Source organism: Lepidochelys kempii, chromosome 2 (genome assembly GCF_965140265.1).
Source record: "Lepidochelys kempii isolate rLepKem1 chromosome 2, rLepKem1.hap2, whole genome shotgun sequence".
Classification (NCBI taxonomy): domain Eukaryota; kingdom Metazoa; phylum Chordata; order Testudines; family Cheloniidae; genus Lepidochelys; species Lepidochelys kempii.
The window spans coordinates 235,531,527-235,551,214 of NC_133257.1; the positions used below are offsets into that span (position 1 = coordinate 235,531,527).

Here is a 19,688-nt window from a genome sequence, read left to right on the forward strand (position 1 = left end):
TCACTTGATGATTGCCAGTTCTGTTCATTCCCTTCAAAGCATGCGTCATTGGCTACTGTCAGAAGACAGGATACTGGGCTAGATCGACCATTGGTCTAACCCATTATGGTTATTCTTATGTTCTTATGATGAAGGGCAGCCCAACAGAACAACTGCCAGATGCCCCTCTAAAGTAAAATCAATGTAAACAATCAGTACTTCAATATTAATCTAGTATTTGTGTAAACTAAGTAAATAGCCCTCTTGAAAATTCACTTAATTTCTATGTGCCCTCAAATAAGAAAGTTTTTTTCTCCCCACTGCTTTTAGCTAATTCACAGACTTCATTTGCATACTGTTAAATAGTCAGAAAATAGTAACATCTTTTCACTATACATGTGCTTCATGTCTCAAATTGGTTCTCATGTGGAAAAATTCCACTTACAGTCCGAGGGCCACATTTTGACCCCACTAGGACTGTGGTCACCTAGTGGAATCAGTGTTCTACTGCAGCAAGTGTTCAGGATGGGGATGGTAGGTCAGAAAAGGGGGGACATCACTGGATCTGTGACTATGCGGATACACCAACAATTCCCCATGGATTAGAGACACAGGTATTATGAGGGGTTACTGAACCCTGAGGCTGCACAGAGGTCACAGAAGTTCTACTGCCACTCCTTAATGGAAGGGGAAAGTATTTTTTACTTCACCCTAACCCCCCTTGTGAGATCTCTAGTGTGCAGCTTCTGCCACTTGAGCTGTAAACTATTTCTAGGATTTGGCTCATACTATAGATAATGAAATGCAGGATGGAATTCAAATATGCAGCTTATAAAAATAGAAAATCATACTATGTCCCCAAAAAGGATGTAGCTCCAAACAGGCCCTCTTACTAGTATTACCATACTGAAATCAGTGGATCACTGTTATTTAACCTCTCAAGTTAATGAGGGCTCTAACCTCTGACATCAAGACTGGACTTGACCAAATGTCTTATTTAATTTTACAACAAAGCACTATATCATCTAGTGGTATAGACTGCTATTATATATACTATCCATTTTTATGACACACTGAGTAAAACATTTCAGTAATTTTCCTATTCTTTAACTAACAGCAAAAATCAAGAAAGATTTAGAATTACTGGAGGGGGAGGGAAATGAAAGAATGTGAAATAGTTTATTTTCTAAAAAGCCACAGCTGACTGACAGATTAATGAAAACAGCGCAAGTGAAAAATAATTATCTTTAGGATGTCTCATACATCACTCATATTTATCCATTAAGTTAGTACAATCATATGTTTAATGCATTATAGGGAAAAAGGAAAACTTCTTTTTAAACAAAGGAATTTTTCACACAGATACTTTTTGTAAAATGTATTGTAAATGTTTTTAAATTCTTCATCTACAAACCTCTATTTTATTACTGGAATCAAATTACTATTTAATTTATAAATAATATATATAACTGAACTGTTGACTTACATGGTAACTTTTCTGTCTGACAAAGTCAACTTTCATGGAGACAGACCTTTCTGAATTTCTACTGAGAGTCTTAATGTGCTCCACAAGGTCAGCACAAAACTTGTAGCCACCTTTAAGTACACAGAGAACCACAATGTTATGGTCTCCAATGTCTTGCATGATGCCTTTGGCCAAGCATTCTGTCCTGAAATAAAGGATAATTATAATGTAATAGGTTTTTCAATGGAGTTATACAAAAATATCTAGAAATCATGCATGGCCTGATCTAAAGCATGGCCCATTCAACTCCCTGACAGACGTTAGTGGGCTTTTGATCAGCTGCACAACAGGCAGATACAAGAAGAAATCTGATCAATACAAGATTCAAAATGTGTATAACAACACAGACTGGGAATTATCACTAGACACATTCCCTGGATTACACAACTGGAAGAATGTGTTGCAATAAATATTATAAAGGAGACTTTTCGGGTGATTGCGCAAACTAGGTCACCAGCTTTACACAGCATCCCACATTCATGTAAAGCAGGGGTCTCAAACATGCGGCCTGCAGGCCACATGAGGCCCGCGGAGTTATTTCCTGTGGCCTGCCATATGACCCCTCACCCCCTGTTCACCCACCCCTGCCCTCCCACATTGCGCCACATCCCCACTCCTCTGCCTACCTCCCAGTACTTCCCGCCACCAAACAGATGTTTGGCGGCGCTTAGGACCTTCCAGGAGGAGGGGGGAGGAGCAGGGACGCGGCACGCTCGGGGAGGAGGCACAGAAGAGACGGGGCCAGGGCACGGATTTGGGAAGGGGTTGGAAGAGGGGCAGGGAGGGGGTGGAGTTGGGGAAAGCAGTGGGAAGAGGCGGGGCAGGGGCGGGGCCTCATGGAAGGGGTGGAGTGGGGGCAGGGCGAGGGGCAGAGCAGGGGACTTCTGTATCTTCGTATGAAAAGGTGTCAGTGATGCAGCCCTCGGGCCAATGTACTAGTCCTCATGTGGTCCTCGTGGTGATTTAAGTTTGAGATCCCTGATGTAACGTCTCTCTCTATGATCACACACTTTGTTACGCAAACGGCTAAGAGTAAATGGTTTAAGTGCAAGAAGAAAAACACCAGAAATTACATAAACTCACAGACTAAAGAAAAAGCTACACTTACATTTTAGTAAAATAAATGAAAATACTTACAAGTGACACATAGTGTTAGTCAGAGATCTCAAAGCACTTTACAAAGGGTAAAATCATTATCCCCCTTTTGTAGACAACACAAACTTAGATGCAGAGAAGCTAAGCGACTTGCCCAAGGTCACAAAGAGAGACAGGAAGAGTCAGAGTTATTTACCAATTACTTTGAGGATTTAAATATCTTATAATTTACTGATCTGCATTCTTATTGACAATGTGTCTCCTTTGTCAACAGGATGCAGCATATTAGAATGAATAGGATCCCAGCTTTTATGTGGGATAAAGTTCTTGGCTTAAATCTTCAAAACTAATTAGTGAGTTTGAGTGCCTCATATTTTGATAATCCCATCTGAAAATATCTTATTGAGCCAAGATTCAAGAGTGCCATTCTGTACCTGAGCCCAGTGTAATTTTGAGGAAAAATGCTATACTTGGTCAAGAAAAGAAAAACAAGTTTTTGTCAGGTCACTTACAAAAACAGTAGCTACTTGGCATTATAGTGTAGTCCCAATAAAGATGGACTAGTGGCCAGAGCGCAAATGAGGTGTAGGCCAAATGCAATTCATTATATGATTCTGTAATTTATCATATGGATTTCACTACCACATTTGTGCTATAAACTGTTCTTTGCTGGTTCACAGTGACATAGGAGTCCATTTTTCTCTGCATAGACACACACACACAAAAAATCACTGGAAATTACTATATGTGCACGGCATGTGTAAGGGAAGAATATAGTCCAAAGAGGACAATATTTCTTTTCGTTTTTCTTATTTCTGTAGCCAACAATAAATTAGCTACAATTTAAAAAGGTCAAAGTTTCTTTCAGTTTCATATCTATGCAATGCAAAGAATAAATTCTGTATACCAAAAATAGATCAAAAGAGTGAATATTCATAGATTTTAAGGTAAAAAGGGACCATTATATCATCTAGTCTGATCTCAAATACATTTAAGTTCCTCTTGTGTTTATGTAAAAATAGCACGAATAGTGAGGTAATTGCATTTTTCTCCTTCTTCTTCAGCACCACCTCCTCTAAAGGAAAGTCTGAAACTGTGGGAAAGCTTTTCACAGAGACAGTGAGTGAAAACACTTAGTGATCTGTGTCTACCCATATATTTTTTCTGGCTTTCTGTTTATAAATTGCCCACCCCCCTCTCCTTTCCCTTCTTAATTTTTTTTTAAAACTTTTTAGAGGGTTTTTGTTGTTTTGTGTGTAACCCTTCTGCCCGTCAGAGTTGGCAGCAACAAGGGCCGGGTTCAATATCTAGGGGTTCCATTCCAATAACACAATGCAAACCGGCTCGAGCCCCCACCCAGTGACCTGGGACAAATATATACCACCCCCGCTGGGCACCTCCAAGAGGCAATACTTCCCCTCTCGCAAGCACATAGTCTGAGTGTAGCAAAAGTCTTTTAATAACAGAGAGAAACAATGTGGCATTATGTTGGGGAAACACCACCAACAGGATTCATAACACAACCCATGAGCAAAAACAACCCCACCCCAGGCAAATTGGGGCATGCCCTTTTCCCTTTGGTTCTTGAGTCCAGCAACCCCAAATCACCCAAAGTCCCAAAAGTCCAATGCCCCAAAAGTCTCTGTCCCTGGTCAGGGCAGCCCCAGAGTTCGAAAGTTTATCGGCGGAGCTTTACCCCCCAACCTGGGTGGAAATGGGACGGGGGTAAGAGGCACCTTACGTGATCTGAAGCTGACCGCCCCATAGCGGCGCTCCGCTCCGCCAGCCGTCCCACAAAACTCCTTCGCGCAGCTGCACTCCGCTCCGCCAGCCGCCCCACGAACTCCTTCGCTCAGCTCCACGGCCCACAAGTAGCTCCTGCCATCCACACACTGCTCCGCGTCGAACTGTTTCACCAGCCGTCCCACAAACTGCTCCACAATATATCTTCAGGCTCCCCCACTACTTAACACAACACTCAGTGATTTCAGCTTATAGTAGGGGAGCCCCAGTGCTGGTGCACTGTCAGCCCAAAGTGAGCTCAGCAGCCTATAACTAGACTTCGAATGAAATCAAAATTAGCTCTGATATTCCACAGTGGAGAGAGGAGGAAGTGCAATCAGCATGTAAGGCCCTCACCAAGGGGCCCATGCCACCAAGTATTAATACTTATCCCCAGCCTCTCTCCATTCACACAGTTTTGGAACCCATGACCCTTGCCTAGCGAGTGCTACTTAGATGATGGTGAATCCCTCCATCATAACAAAAGGCCACGTACAGTTCCAAGCACAGTTCCCATAATCAGGGTAATAACAATTTATTCTTCCTGCCCCAATAACAGAGACACTGGGGATCCCACAGCAGCCAAAGTGACCATTTGGGCAGCTATGGTCTCATTCTAGGCGTGGTGGGTGTGCCTATGCAAATGAGATCAGCCCCTGAAGTTCTTTTCCACAACTTGCCACACCTCACCACCAGATGTCAGGGTGGAGCTCATCCTGACACTGCTTACATGTGTAATTGGGTGGACATAAACAAAACTACTTTTCACAACTTTTTAGGCTAGATACTCAAAACATTTTGATGATCTGGTAAAGAAATGGGTGGCTTTACGCCAATTCTACGTTTCAAGCACATAGACAGAAACAGAAATAAAAGCTGAATGATCCTTTAAATAGCTCGTCCCCCAGCTTTGGTGTCCAAGACTGTATACTTTGCATCAGGTATTATTCCAACTTGAAAAGACCTTGACATTTTGTCCCTGAGGCTTCCCCTACACTAGAATCCAAACTATTTCAGGAAAAAATGTTTAACCTTCGTTTTTACTGGCAGGGTGATAACATAATTTAACAGATCAGAGTGAAAAGGAATGAATTATGTTAAAGTATTTCACAAATCATAACTATATAGATTACTTTAGTAAAATATTTTGTAAGAGTTTAAACTCTAGTGCAGACAGGGACTTATTAAGCCCCAATTTATATATAAAATATGGACTACATTTAGTTGTATTTTCATTACAAGAATTTTCTGCAGTTTTGATCTCTCTCAACACAATGAGTTTCAGCCATAAGGTGGCAGAATTAAGACTGCACGGGCTACTAGAAATCTGGCATTTCCCAAATTTCAAGTGCTTTCCTTTGAAACCTACATAATATTCTTTGAGAGTAGTTCTTTTATATGAAGTTTAATATATAAATGGTTTGTGAGTATCCAATTATGTCTATATAACAAGTATACAAAACATTGTTAAATATTTATATAGTAATATTCAAAGCACTCTTACCTGTCAACAATAATACCATGAGGTATGAGCACATATTCCAGATCTCCACAGTAGTGTTGTGGATATGTGAATAAATCCAAACTGTAGCCTGGCCAATCATCTGAAATCTGCAAATTAGGTTAATTTAATTAGAACACTTCATTGTATTTGGAATATAAAAAGTTATTATATTCTGAATGTTAGACTACATCCTTTTACATTGGATTTGACAGTATTATTAGCAACTACTATTAGCTGTACCAGCCCTATGCACACACCTTCCCATATATGGGGATATCCACGTGATTAACTCCAGGGTCATGTAATCAAAAATACATGATGATAATTTACCATTTCACCTGTGCCTATTAATCATGGGTGCATTATGTCTACTTCTATCAATCTAACTCTCTAAGCACCCTTAAAAGTAACCATTCTTTTAAAAAACAAAAACAAAAACACAACTTATCACAAAAATATTGCAGTCTTTCCCTAATTGTATCTGCATAAGTCTCAGAAGATTGCACTGCGCATGATTGTAAAGCCATGAATGGTTTATCCAAGTCATCTGAAATGAGTGCCCAGAAAACATTCAAACTCACCAGAATACAGGGTATTCTGTATATGCTACTGGAGTGGGACAAATGCCCCACTCTAGTAGGCAGGGGTTAAAAGCAACCCTAGAGAGGGCTGCGGCTGGGAAAAGCAGTGAGAGCAGCTGACCACAGGTGTGGCCAGCTCAATCAGGACCCAGCTAGCTCTGATAAGAGGGCTGGGGGCCAAGAGCTGAAGGAGTCTCACTCTAGCCCTGGCGTGAGAAGGGCTAGTTGTCTGGGAGCAAGGTACTGGAAGTGGTGCAGTGCTGGGAAAGGGCAAAGGGAGCTGGGGAACCCCAGCCTTGTTAAAGGCCCAAAAAGGTACTAGAGCTACAGAGGGAGCTAGTCTGATCCTTGCCAATGATGAGTGGCCTTTACAGACTGCAGTCTGCCCTAGTGAGAGGGGGCTAGATGATGATTGGCAATAGCCACTGAGGCAAGGTGGACTCAGAGCAGGGGTGGCCAACTTAAGCCTGAGAAGGAACCAGAATTTACCAGTGTACGTTGCCAAAGAGCCACAGTAATACGTCAGCAGCCCCACATAAGCTCTCCGCTCCCAGTGCCTCCCACCCACTGGCAGCCCCGCCTATCAGTGCCTCCCCCTCCCTCCCCACACTTCCCGATCAGCTGCCTCATGGCATGGAGGAGGCTGGGGGAGGAGTGAGGGCATAGCACATACACAGGAGGGTGTGGGAAGGGGTGTAGTGGGGGTAGAGCCAGGGGTTGAGCAGTGAGCACCCCCTGGCACATTGGAAAGTTGGCACCTGTAGCTCCAGCCCCAGAGTCGGTGCCTACATAAGGAACTGTATGTTAACTTCTGAAGCGCTGCATGTGGCTCCAGAGCCACAGGTTAGCCACCCCCGGCTTAGAGGGTTGAGGGTTCCCCTGGGAGACGAGACCCAGAGTGTGTGGGTACTGTGGGGGCAGAACCCCGAGGTAAAGGGGCACTGGGATCCGGGAGGGACATGGGGCCTGAGGCAGGAGAGACACTGGCCAGCAGGAGGCGCTCTGGGGCTGGAAAAGAGCTAATTCCTGGATAACCAGCAGGAGGTGCCGTTCTAGTGAGTCTTCGCTCTGTTACAGCCACATATTTACAGAAAAAAGATTAATGTTTTAAAGAATTTTTAAATGTGTATTAGTACTGCTTTTCACATCCATCCATCCACCTGTAAAACCAGGAACTGGATTAATACCAGAATCTCAGAAATCAAAAAGTTTATAAATGTCAGGCAGAAATCAAGCAGGACAAATGTCAGTTCAAAAGGCCATGTTTCAGAAAGCTCTAAAGATGTAAAAAGGAGGGATTGTAATGGAAACGGTTCGGCAAGCTTTACAACAGTTCCATAATAAAGATAGCACCTCCAACAGGGCAGGACTTCTTGCAACCATACTGGAGCTTTGTTTCAATATTGACTTTGAGGAAAGAGTGCCACCTCACGGGTTTCTTAATTGTCTTTGCAGTGATATGTACCCACAAACATGTTGTCTTTATTCCTTGTATTTACTCCTGAGGGCACTCTGCGCCAAAAAATTTAAAATTCTACACATACTATTTAAAAATTCTGCAAAATTCTGCAAATTTTATTTGTCAAATAAATGTGGAGGCTCCAGCATGGCATTGGGGAGCACAGGCCACTGGGCTGCACAGAGGTGGGAGATCACTGTGCAGCTCCCTCCCTGGGACACGGACTGTGATGAGGCTGCACCCTGACAAAGTTCAAGGACATGGCCTGCCCCAGAAACACCCTCGGGCCTTGCCTCTCTGGGTGAGCAGGTAGGCTTAGCAAGGCAGGAGCCAAGTCTGGAGGGGCTTAATGTGGGGGATCTAGGTGTGGGTTGAGAGGATTCTATGTGGGCAATCTGGGTGTGGGTGGCTCAGTGGGGGATCTGGGTGCAGAGGGGATCTGGATACACAGGGGCTTGTTGAGGGGTTCTGGGTGCAATGGTAATGGGACTTTGCACGGGGGCTCCAGGTGAAGGTGGCTGGGGCTCAACGGCGGGGGTGGGGGGTGCGGCCTGGGTGTGTGGGTGATAGAGCTCAGCAAGGGGGTCTGGGTGTGGGGGGTTCAGTGGGGGTTTCAGATGCTGGGAGAGAGGGGCAGGGATCCAGGTGTAGCTGGTTGGGGCTCGGTGGGGTGGGGATTCAGGTGCACATGGCTCACTTGGGTGGTCCAAGTGCAGTGGAAGTGGGGCTCATGTTGGTGGGGGGGAATCTGAGTGCAGAGGGGGTGAGGCTTAGCAGGAGGGTCTGGGTATGAGGGGTTCTGGATGCATGAGGGAGCCGCTCCCTGTATAGGAATCCCTCCCCCTGCACCTGAGGAGCAATGGGTGCAGGAAGTGTGTTGGGGTGAGGGGGGGAGTTTGCAGAGCTTCCTGCAGCTGGGAGAGAAATCTGGGGGTGGGTCAGACCCGGCCCCGGATGCCGTACGGGGGAAGAGGAAGTCCCGTCCTCCCCAGTCCAGCTGGGACTAGCAGCTGAGCCCGGCGCTGGGTTGGAGCCACCAGCCCAGTCTTCCCCAGTCCTGCCTCCTGCCCCACAGTGATTTATCTCTCTGCTGGCTGCCCTGGGCACGCAAAACATACTGTTGGGGAGGGTCGCATGATCGCTCTTAGGCTTCCTTTTGCTTCCCTGTCAGGAAGTCATTTTTCTGCAGGGAAGCAAAGAAATCTGTGGGGGGACATCAAATCTGCGCATGTGCAGTGGTGCAGAATTCCCACAGGAGTATTGTATTGTTCAAACACATGAATATCAACAAGAAGGCTGAACCAAATGGTGAGAGAACTGCTTCTGAAGCGGTACAGTGTACATTTCTGCTACACAGAATCCTCAACTAAAGAGTAAAAACTACTAACAACTGCAAGCAGATTCCCTACTAGAATAAAGAATCATAAATCCTTCACAAATAATTTGCCTATCAAAATGTGCTGATTGTTGACCTATTCTATTACATTAGCATCTTTATTAGGATTCTACCTTCATACACTGGCATATTTATCTCTAGCACCAGTATAGTGGTGCTAAACTACACCTTGAAGAAATATTATTTGTCTAAGAATGGTTACTTTATGTCTACTTAGCAGCAGCACAAACGTTAACTTCCTAGAGAAATGTGCCTGGCTCAACATCATCATTTGCTTCCAATTAATATTTAAAACCTGAAAATAAAAGGCATGACCTGAAGACCATTGGAGTCAATGGGAGTTTTTGTACTGACTGCAAGGGGCTTTGATCCGGTTATTAAAAAAGGTACTCAAATATCATTCCACATTTTCACAGGAACAAGGGATTACATACATCCTCAAAACTTCAAGGTTTTTCAGTAGGGGGCAAGTCCTGTTCACAATAACAGTTACAGAAGGCCTAACAAACTTATCAATGTGTGTAGAGAATTCATATTAGGAACAAATGCTGTGCCAAATCTGAAAAAAGTTGGTGGAGAAATAAACGACTAAAAATAGAAACCCATACAGCAATATTTGAAAGCTATCAGTCAAAACATCTGGGGTGAAAATAGGGAAATACCTTATAATCCCCATCTACTGAGATACACTAGACTGAAAGAACTTTCACAAGGGAATGGAAAAATGGTAATTTTGTTTAAAAAACTGGGGCTCTCTCTTAAATTTTAATTTATATATGTAATAAGGATCCAATTCTGTTTCCATGTAATTTTGTGTGATCGGGCCAGATGAATATGAGAACCATAACATTTTCTATCTTTCATAAATTTAAATTCAGTCATAATGTTGCATTATGATATTTTTTTGTTTTCATGTGTGTATGGAACAGAAGAAATGAAGTCATTACAGAGCACATCTCCTTTGAAATGTCTCCAGTGCTAACAAAGTCATCAGCTTTGTAATAGCATTTATTACAGATATTACCATCTAAATGGCCAATATTAGTTTAATTTAAGTACACTAAGGGCCTACCTCTAAACTGTAAAAACAAGTGTCAGGGAACACACTTATAACACAGTAGCCCCATCACAGTTTTGTGGTGTGGACTTGTCCAAAGTTTTAGTTAAATCATAGCTAATAGTCCCTACTCTTGTTCTAGAACTTGGTTAAAACATTGATTGGTCACAAGAATACTGTAAAATAAAAGTATATCCAAGTGTTTTTTACAATGTGAATAAGCTCAAAGAAATATCCATTTTTCTCTTTTGGAAACTTAGCTTATTCATTTACTATTATCATAACTTATAAAGCTCCACAGATGTTCATGGTGCTTTCTAAAACATAGTTTGCATAGTTCACTACCACTTTCTGTGCACAGAAAATGAAAAATAAAACAAACCCAACAGTGCATTTTTATCACTAGGTTGTTTCTACAGCAAATGCAATTGACAATTAAATCCACAAGCCAATTTTGCTAGTCATTGCTCAGCTTGCTTCCACCACACCCAGGGCACACATACATCATAACTGCTGCAGCCAGACGGCACAGACACAAAATCAAACTTCCCCAGCTCCTGGTGAGCTGCTAGGACTTCTCTCCAGCAGCCACCCACCCACAAATACTCCATACAGGGAGGGGTGAGAAGAGTGGAATATGGTGTGCGGCAAAGTAGATTCAGAGATACAAAGACAGAGCACAGGACTGGGTCAATGAAGCAGGGGTAAGGGGGCAAGAAGAGATGGTGGAGAATGAATCTCAGAACTGTTGGCCTAAGGCACAGCAGAGCAGATGGTAATAAGTTGTACAAGTTAGGGGAGGCAGCCAAGAAGCAGACATCCGGGCAAAGCCTGAGTATTGAGATGTACAAGGGTTGAGTGAACAAGATGGGGACCAGAAACAGGGCAGAAGGGAGGAGATGAGGGACCAGCAGGGCGCAGGGCAGCAAGGCTGTTTAGAGAAGATGGAGGCTAGGGGTAAAAGGACCAAGGAAGAGGAGGGGAATCAAGGCCTAGGACAGGATGAGACCAGGGTATACTGCAGAAGGGCCAAAGCACAAAGGCCGTGGGGAGAAGATGTGGGGGATGGGGCCAGGCCAGGGGGCAGCATCAGAGCGGCCCAGGCGGGAAGATGGTAGCGGAAGATCAGGGAGGAATGTGGGGACGCAGTGGGGGTCAGGGCACAAAGGCTGTGAGGAGGAGACGATGATGGGCGAGGCGCATGGCCAGTCGATGGGGGCGGGGAGGGCACTGCGATCAAGGCACAGGGCGGGAGAACAGGGTGGGTACCCAGGGCCATGGGCGGCGGAGGGGAGCGCGGCCAGGGGGCCAACGGCTTGGGGAAGCTGGGGTGCGATTAAGAGGCGGGATAGGAGACAATGACGGAGGCGCCGGGGGCGGGACCGGGGCGGTTGCTTGGGGCCCGCGGCGGGAAGGGGAGCGGCAATGACGAGGGCCCCCCAGCGGTCTGGGGCCTGCGGGCAGCGCCACCCCCTAGGCAGCTTTTTCTTTACCACAACCCCGCGGCTTCTCCGCGGCGCCGCCCTGCTGCCGCCCTGGCCGGCCATTTTCCCCGCGCGCGGGGCAGGCTGTGGCCGGGGGAGCGGCGCGGAACCGCTGCAGCCGCTGGGGCTGGGAGCGGGGGCCGCCGCATTCCGCGCTTGGGCGCCTCCTTGCGCGGCGGAGAGGTGTTACCCGCCGGGCCTCTCCCCCTCAGCTGGCCCGGGCCGCTACTGCCCTTCTTCCCAGGGCGGCTGAGGAGACCCCCTCCCCCGTCCCTCTTCCTAACCCTGCGGGATGCAGCTCCTCACTCAAGGGGCAGCGCCCCGCTCAGCATGCAGAGTTCAGCCCTTCCCCCCAACAGAGGGAGGGTGGGGCATTGGTCCCACGGAGGACCCCCCAACGTACCGCTTGGCAGTGAGCAGGCACTGTGTATGTGCCAAGATAGAAACAATTGACAGCCCTTAGGTTTACATCTGGCCTCGGGGTATAGTTGGGCATCTACAAGCAAAAGCCTCCGGCAAGCACAAGTTGACTACCTTTGAATTCATTTCTGGAGTCTGGGGGTATTATATTATTAGTATCTGTGTTACTGTAGTGCCTAGGAGCCTATTCATTGACCAGGAGCCCATTGTGCTAGGTGTATACAAGCACCAGTCAGCAAGCTTTATTATTAAGCTACAATATATGTCACAAATGTACTTAAACTGCTCTATACCCTGATATTTCAGTTCCTTACAATAGGGCTTCATATGAAAAATTAGACCCATGCTGCTATACCCTCCAAATGTCATGTATATTTAATTTCCATTGGTACATTTTTATTGCCCACCCATAAGCCAATTGTGCACCTCCAAATAAATTAATCATGCCTCTAATTAGTGCTTCAATTCCCCCAATCAAATTATTGTTACTAAATATTATTTGTTTCCACTACTGCTCCTGGTACATCAAACACTTCAAACATAGAAGTTATCTGCCCGGAAGAGCTTACAGCCTGAGAAAAAAAAGATAAAACAGAGTCACAGAATATGGGAGAGGGCGAGTGTGACACGTAGGCCCTCTTCTTTGCAAACAACTCTAGTCTCAGGCCTGACAAACTCACTACATCAAATACGTTGCTTACAGGGTATTTGTCCAAAAAGGATAACATGTAAGGTCTCAATTGAAAACCTGAAACTTATCAATACTCATAATCATTGTGAGATGTGTGTACAGGCAATATTTAAGAAATAATATAACTATATTGACAATTATGCCCATGGAGGAAAGAGTAGTCACCAGGGAATCATTTGTCTTAGTGATGACCTATTCAAATGGGAAGGAATTGTGTCCAGTCTCCCTAGCTAGCCAATTATGTAATGTATGGTTCAATTGCCTACTCTTCTATCAAGGAAAACCCATCAAAGACAACTGCAAACAGTTAAAACCATGTGGAGGTAAAAAGGAACATTATAACAGACAGTGGATCACCCTGTCTATTCATAAAGACAAATGTTTCAGTATAACACAGACGTAGGAGAGGTCCTCTGGAGCCATTCACTGAGGAGACATCTTGAATAGGGGTGTTTTTCATGAAAGATTGGATCCTGGTTCTTGTGAAGCCAGACAGCTCTCAGTCTTGTGAAGACTGAAATTTGGGGGGAAACCTAATTTATTAGATACAAATGGTAACTATTAATAAGTGTAAGCCCTAGTTCACATTTTACTATTTTGTTTTGAATTGTAAGCTTTTGTTTCCATCCTCTCTTGTTTCTAATGGAATCTCTATTATTTTTTAAGTAAACCTTCTTTTGTTTAATTAAAAGAGCTGTGTGCTATACAGGAATGGTGGTTTAAGGTAAAACTGCTAAACTGGGGTACACTTCTCCTTTGGGGCAGAGGATCTGAATTTCTGTGAGTAGCAAGTATCAGGGGCTGGATATCACAGGGGAATACTTCAAAGTGACTTGGGGACTGGGGTGCACCTCTTGTTAACCTGCAAAGCAAAGACAGGGCTGGCAAAGACCAAAAGAAAATGCTTGTGTGCAGGGGTGAAAGTAGGCTAGTATGGCGTATCGGTAAGAAGTGGCCGCTGGTACCGGCTCATATGCAGCTGCCATGGCAGCGCTTTAACGTTGCTACCCCTTTTGCCCCCACCTTCCATTGGCGGCCTTGCCGGTAGGGAGGCTACTGGCAGGGCCGCCGACAGGGAGAGGGGAAGTGGGTAAAAGGGGCAGCCGCCCCGGGTCCCAGAAATTTAAAAGGGCCCATGGCTCCCAGCCACTGCTGCCACTACCACAGCAGTGTCCGAAGCCCTGGGCTCTTTTAAATCGCCACCAGAGCCCCGGGTGGCGTGGACCAGGCAGTGCAGATGGTCTGGCTGGTGGAGGTTGACTCCCCCCGCCCCACCCTTTCTGCCTGAGGACCTGCCGCTTCCAGGGGCCCAGAGCCAGGCCCCTATACTGGTAAGTCTTCTGTGTTACTTTCATCCCTGCTTGAGTGGCTCAAAAACTAACACCCAGTTATCACAGGCAAAAGTCCCTCACACTGGAGTTAGGGGGTAACAAGGTGCCTCTCAGTCCTGGGTACTCTGAGAACCATCACAGGGACATCAAACAGGTCACGTGGCAAGGTGGATGTCATGGTGGAAGTGGTTCTAAAAAGGCTTCTAAATTTAACAACTGGCCAAATGTGGCGCCTTAGGCACCGACTCCATGGGTGCTCCGGGGCTGGAGCACCCACGGGGAAAATTTGGTGGGTGCAGAGCACCCACCAGCAGCTCCCTGCCCCGTCCTCAGCTCACCCCCGCTCCACCTCTGAGTTACGCTCCGCCTCACTCTGCTTCTCCGCCCGCCCCGGCTTCCCGCAAATCAGCTGTTTGCGTGGGAAGCTGGGGAGGGCTGATAAGCAAGCGGCGACTTCGTGCACAGGCCCAAGGAAACGGAGCGGAGCTGAGCTGGGGGGGGGCACGAGGAGGGGTAACCCAGGGGGCACACAGGGGAAGCACTCCCCGCCCCAGCTCACCTCCGCCTCCCTGGGCCTGAGCACGAAGCCGCCACTTGCTTCCTGCACAAACAGCTGATTCGCGGGAAGTGGGGAGGCCGGAAAAGCAGAGCGAAGAGGTGCATTCAGGGGTGGAGGCGGAGCAGAGGTGAGGTGAGCTGGGGCCGGGTGTGGGGCAGGGAACTGCCGGTGGGTGCTCTGCACCCACCAAATTCTCCCCGTGGGGGCTCCAGCCCTGAAACACCCACGGAGTTGGCACCTAAGGCGCCACTTTTGATGTGATCAGTGGGGGGAGCGGCCACTCCCCCTTCTCCCCCCCAGCTTTGCTACCCCATCCCTAGGAGCCAGAGGGACCTGCCGGATGCTTCCTGGGAGCCACCCCAGGTAAGCACTGCCAGGACTCCCCACCTCGCCCCCCGGCACGTCCCTCTAGCTCTTAGGAGTGGGCACCCACTACGGTGGCCTACGAGACCCTCCTGCCCGGTTCCAGGGGCAGTGAGGGGAAGGGGTGGATGGGGCAGGGATCCGGGGGGGTGGGGGCGGGCTACAACCTCCTCATGAGGTGAGGAGGGAACCAATCGTTAAGATTTTGGCAGCTCATCACTGGAAGCAAGTAAATGATGTGTCAAACTTGGCATCATCGGCAGAGTGAACAGGATGGGGCAACTTAAAAGAGACAGATCAGGACAGAGTTGTGGAGAAAGCTTGGATTTGATGTAGTGGAGGAAGGGAAGTCAGTGGATGAAATGGAGTGACATGGTAAGAATGACAGATGAGCAGCATAATATTAACAGTAGCTTTTGGTTTAGACTCGGGGGCAACTTGGGTGTCAGGGAGGCCAGATAGCAAGTGGTTGCAGTCATTAATCAATTAATGCTGCCTTCCATCTTTGAAGAGCTGCTGTGCTGCTTCTGCCTCTACTCCATCCAGGTGTGTTGAAAATGACATTGGCCTCCCAGCTCCTTCTCTCCACCTAGGGTCTTCCTTCCTCACTCTTCCTCTCCTCCTCTTAAGGGGGCAGCAGTTCGGGAGCCATTCTGTTCCCTGCCTTCCCTCTTCTGATCCTGTGAAAACTGTAATAGCTACAACTGCTCTGCTTTCAGCCTTTCCCTTCTCCTGGAAAGGAGCATCCTCCTCTTGGGCCACTTTGATCACTGTCTACCTCTAATTTTCCTGTTTAAGAGAGAATGAACTTTGAGCTGCTCTGCCCTTTTTCCACCCTGCCATCCGGAGGAAGAGACAGCCCCACTCCACTCCATCTTCTGAGTAAAATTTCTAATGGCCCAGAGCGATGAGTCAAGTGGGTTTTTCAAGCTATGACTTGCTCTATTACTTATTTTATAAATGTGTGGCTAGTAGAATTTTACAAGTCCTAGTAGGTTAGTTGAAAAAGAATTGGTATGTAAGTATGTGATAACAGATTGGTCCATAGCAAGGTATGGGCCTGACAACTGGTCCCCAATGGCAGACTAGAAAGCCATTTTTAATTTGGTTCACTACTTTTAAAAAGTAGCAAGTAATGAAAATAAACATAAGACATTCAACAGAGAACACTATCAAAACATGAGGGAGGGGCTGGCCTATGGGGTTGGTATCAATGAAGATTTTTCACGATGAAGGTCTCTGCTTAAAATCTGGTCCAATTGTATAGTGACTAAAAGTTACCATTTGGTGTTTTTTTGGTGGTTTGTGTGAAATGTGTAGTCTTCATCCATTTAATGGATAAATATCTACATAAAAAAACATCACCACAAGTGGCACCGTAGTAGGCTGAAAGAGCAGTGATGTCAACAGTTGAAAGAGCGTGGAAGCAGAACTGGGGTTTTTTTCATCTTTTGATGTGGTCCCTCCAGTTTAGGGTTTAGGGAAGTTTGTACCGCTACTATTTATGCTGTGTTTGTTCTGGATTTACAAGGCTAGCTGTCAATTTATCACCTTTCACAAGACTAAAGTCACTTAAAAAACACAGACACACTATCATTATCAAGCAAGTGCCCATCTCTTAAATATATGTACTTTAATATATTTCTTAATAATTAGAGATGTATAAAAAGCCATCAGATCTCTGGATTCTCATTTTCCTGTCAGTGTCTCCTGCAAATAATCAGGAAGAAAGTTAATAAATCTTAATCTAAGAAAAAATCTGTTTAATTTAAATTTTTGAATCAAATCACTGATCCAAATCCATAGGCACTTATATGGTTTTCAGTTGTTATAGACCAGAAGCGTGTGAGAAGTCATCAGTCAGAGAGCCTCAGTCATCCTTCTTAAATCTAATATACTCATGTTTAATTGTGTCCATGTCATGGCTCCCATGCTTTCTCTGTCACAGAACTGGGCTTTTCAAATTCAAAGCTTGCTGAATTACACCTGTGATTGCAATTAAATATTGTCATTGATATATATCTGCTGGTCTCTGGAACCATATGAATCTCTTCTTCAGCTTGTTTGGACCATGTGGCAATTCAAAGGAATTTTTTTATCCTTTTAATTTAGTCCTTCCTGCTTTACACTATCACTACAAGATCTACTTCTGGCATAGAGCAGCACAAGAGATCATCCTTTCTCTAGCTACAGTAAATCAAAGATAGAAGGTTAATACAGCTGGAAGAGACTAGTAGAGCCCTGCGCAGATACAGAATTTGTATCTACATCTGATTGGTGATTGGCAAAAAATGGTCCGCAGATATCCACATCCATGGATGCAGATATCTGTGGATTTGCAGGGCTCTCGAGATTACCATGAAAAAGAGAATAAAAAATAAATGCCTAGTACCACTACACTGAAAAATGTAAGCAAGAAGTGTTTGTTCTTTCCTTTAAGATCTGGTAACTGGCAATGTTCTGTCAGTCTTCCCCTCAGTGTTGTTTCCCAGGACAATTTTACAAACAGGGTTCATTTCAGAAATGTATTGAATTGTGTCAAGTACTGCCAATGCCAGAAAATAAGAGTAATGGAAATAGAAAACTAGTGAGTCATGGCTAAGCATAATTGGAGTACAGCTTAAAGAGTAGCGCTATCTCCAGGGATAACCAGTCTAGGCTATCACATTTTTTCCATTTCAGTTTATTTATGGCAATATATTTGACTTACGTTTTATATTATGTAATAAATACATTTTGTTTAGCCTGCGTACAAACTCAGTGGTACAAATTCACCCATGTGTGAGCCCACAGAAGCCAACAGAATAATAACAAGGGTGAATTTGGCCCTGTGTTTTTGATGCACTTTTTCTGTAAGGAACTGAAAGCTGCCAAAGATTTTCTATGTTATGGTTAGGCATATGTTGAAAGGAAAATTTATAATGACCTTTAATTAATTTGTCAGCTAAAGTACAATGATCTTATTGTAAGTCATCAATACCTTTTATAATAAAAGCCAAAGCATGATTGTTGATGGTTAGCTTTAACTCTGGAAAATCTTCAGGAGTTCCAGAGATTCTTTCCTAGTCTTCTTTCTCTGTTTACCTTCTGTTTACAAGCTAGAAAGAGGAGGAAAAGAATAAACACTGCCAGTAGATTCACAATCATGGGATATGATCAAAGGGAATAAAGAGAAGAGAGTACAACAGTGAACTCATACAAAAAGAAGATCTCGATACACAGCCAAAACCACAAGAAGTAGTTGGAAAAATATACATACTAGGAAACAAAATACAAAGCAGAGTCATAACCAAAGAATACAGCTAGTATTGTAAGAGGGGCCCTTATGAAAAGAATTCTTTCATGGATCCTCACAGAACAAACTGTTTTATTTGAGTTTAATGTCATTTCCCCCTCCTGCCCTATTAATGAAGGTCATAAAGCAATGCATACAGCATCCATCTATTCATAGCCATAACTCAAGGCAAAAAAGAAAGACAGAAGGTTGAGGAGGAGTTTCAGTAATAAAAGTATGAGGCAAAATTGGTTACACAATATATTAACTTCTTCATTTCTATTAAAACCTATTATTTTAAGCAGGTTGTAACCTTTGAATCTATGCATTAAAGACAATAGTATGTATTACAAATATTTAAAAATCCATTTCAATATGTAACATGAATAAAGGTTATGTTTTATCTTTGTGGATTTTAAATAAGCATTAAAAATAAAGAAAGCAGGAAAATCCAGAGTATGTCAAGTGTGTGGCTTAAATTGGCAAAAGCCTTGAAATTCAGGGCCAAAGCTGAAACTCTGTTCTTAATTTACTGGGGGCATCAGCACAGAAAGTAATCTTACTGTTTATAAAACATCATGTAGTTCCTGGCCACGGAAAAGCAGGTAAATCCCATTATTGTTGTTGAACAAGACATTTATTTTGGCAATTTCATACAAAATAATCACTGAATACAATAAAAAATAAGATATAGTTAATGTATAAAAATAAGATGTAAAATAATAAATACTGTACTAGGTTCAGTATTTCAGGCTATATCAGCATAATCAACTCAGTAATTTTAGATATGGTTTCAGATTTTCTAGCTGCCATATACCACAGAATTCTGAACTATTATAGGGATAACATTTTATATTAATTATGCAGCAAATCCTGCACCCACAGAAGTGGTTGCTGAAGACCTTGAATACATCAAAACCAATGTCCCACTGTGGTAGAGGATTAGACACATGCTGCAGTGCTCCAAGAAGTTTTACTGCATCTAGCAGCACAGAGGGGTGTTGGGCAGAGCTGTCCAACTAGGCAGATGGTCTGGACAACCTCCTACCACTTACAGAAGGGAGGATGCAGCCGTTAGTGTGGCTACTGCAGGACATCAGATATAGAGTGGCTCTGCAGCCTAGGATGAGGATTCCTGACACCTTGTTCAACCCCAGACTTCAGCAAAACTACTACATCTGAAATCTA

The 19,688-nt window shown here is 44.7% G+C and overlaps 1 protein-coding gene across 1 annotated transcript in view; it reads right to left on the minus strand.

Moving 5' to 3' along the window:
- PRTFDC1 (phosphoribosyl transferase domain containing 1) overlaps positions 1 to 12,042 on the minus strand; it is a 67,084-nt gene extending 55,042 nt beyond the window's left edge. The window contains exons 1-3 of the mRNA XM_073329573.1: positions 11,872 to 12,042; positions 5,886 to 5,992; positions 1,466 to 1,649 (exon numbers count right to left, since the gene is read on the minus strand). Of these exons, the coding sequence (XP_073185674.1) occupies positions 1,466 to 1,649; positions 5,886 to 5,992; positions 11,872 to 11,925 (345 nt within the window). The 5' untranslated portion in view covers positions 11,926 to 12,042. The remainder of the gene's footprint in view (positions 1 to 1,465; positions 1,650 to 5,885; positions 5,993 to 11,871) is intronic.
- Between the last annotated feature and the right edge of the window lie 7,646 nt (positions 12,043 to 19,688).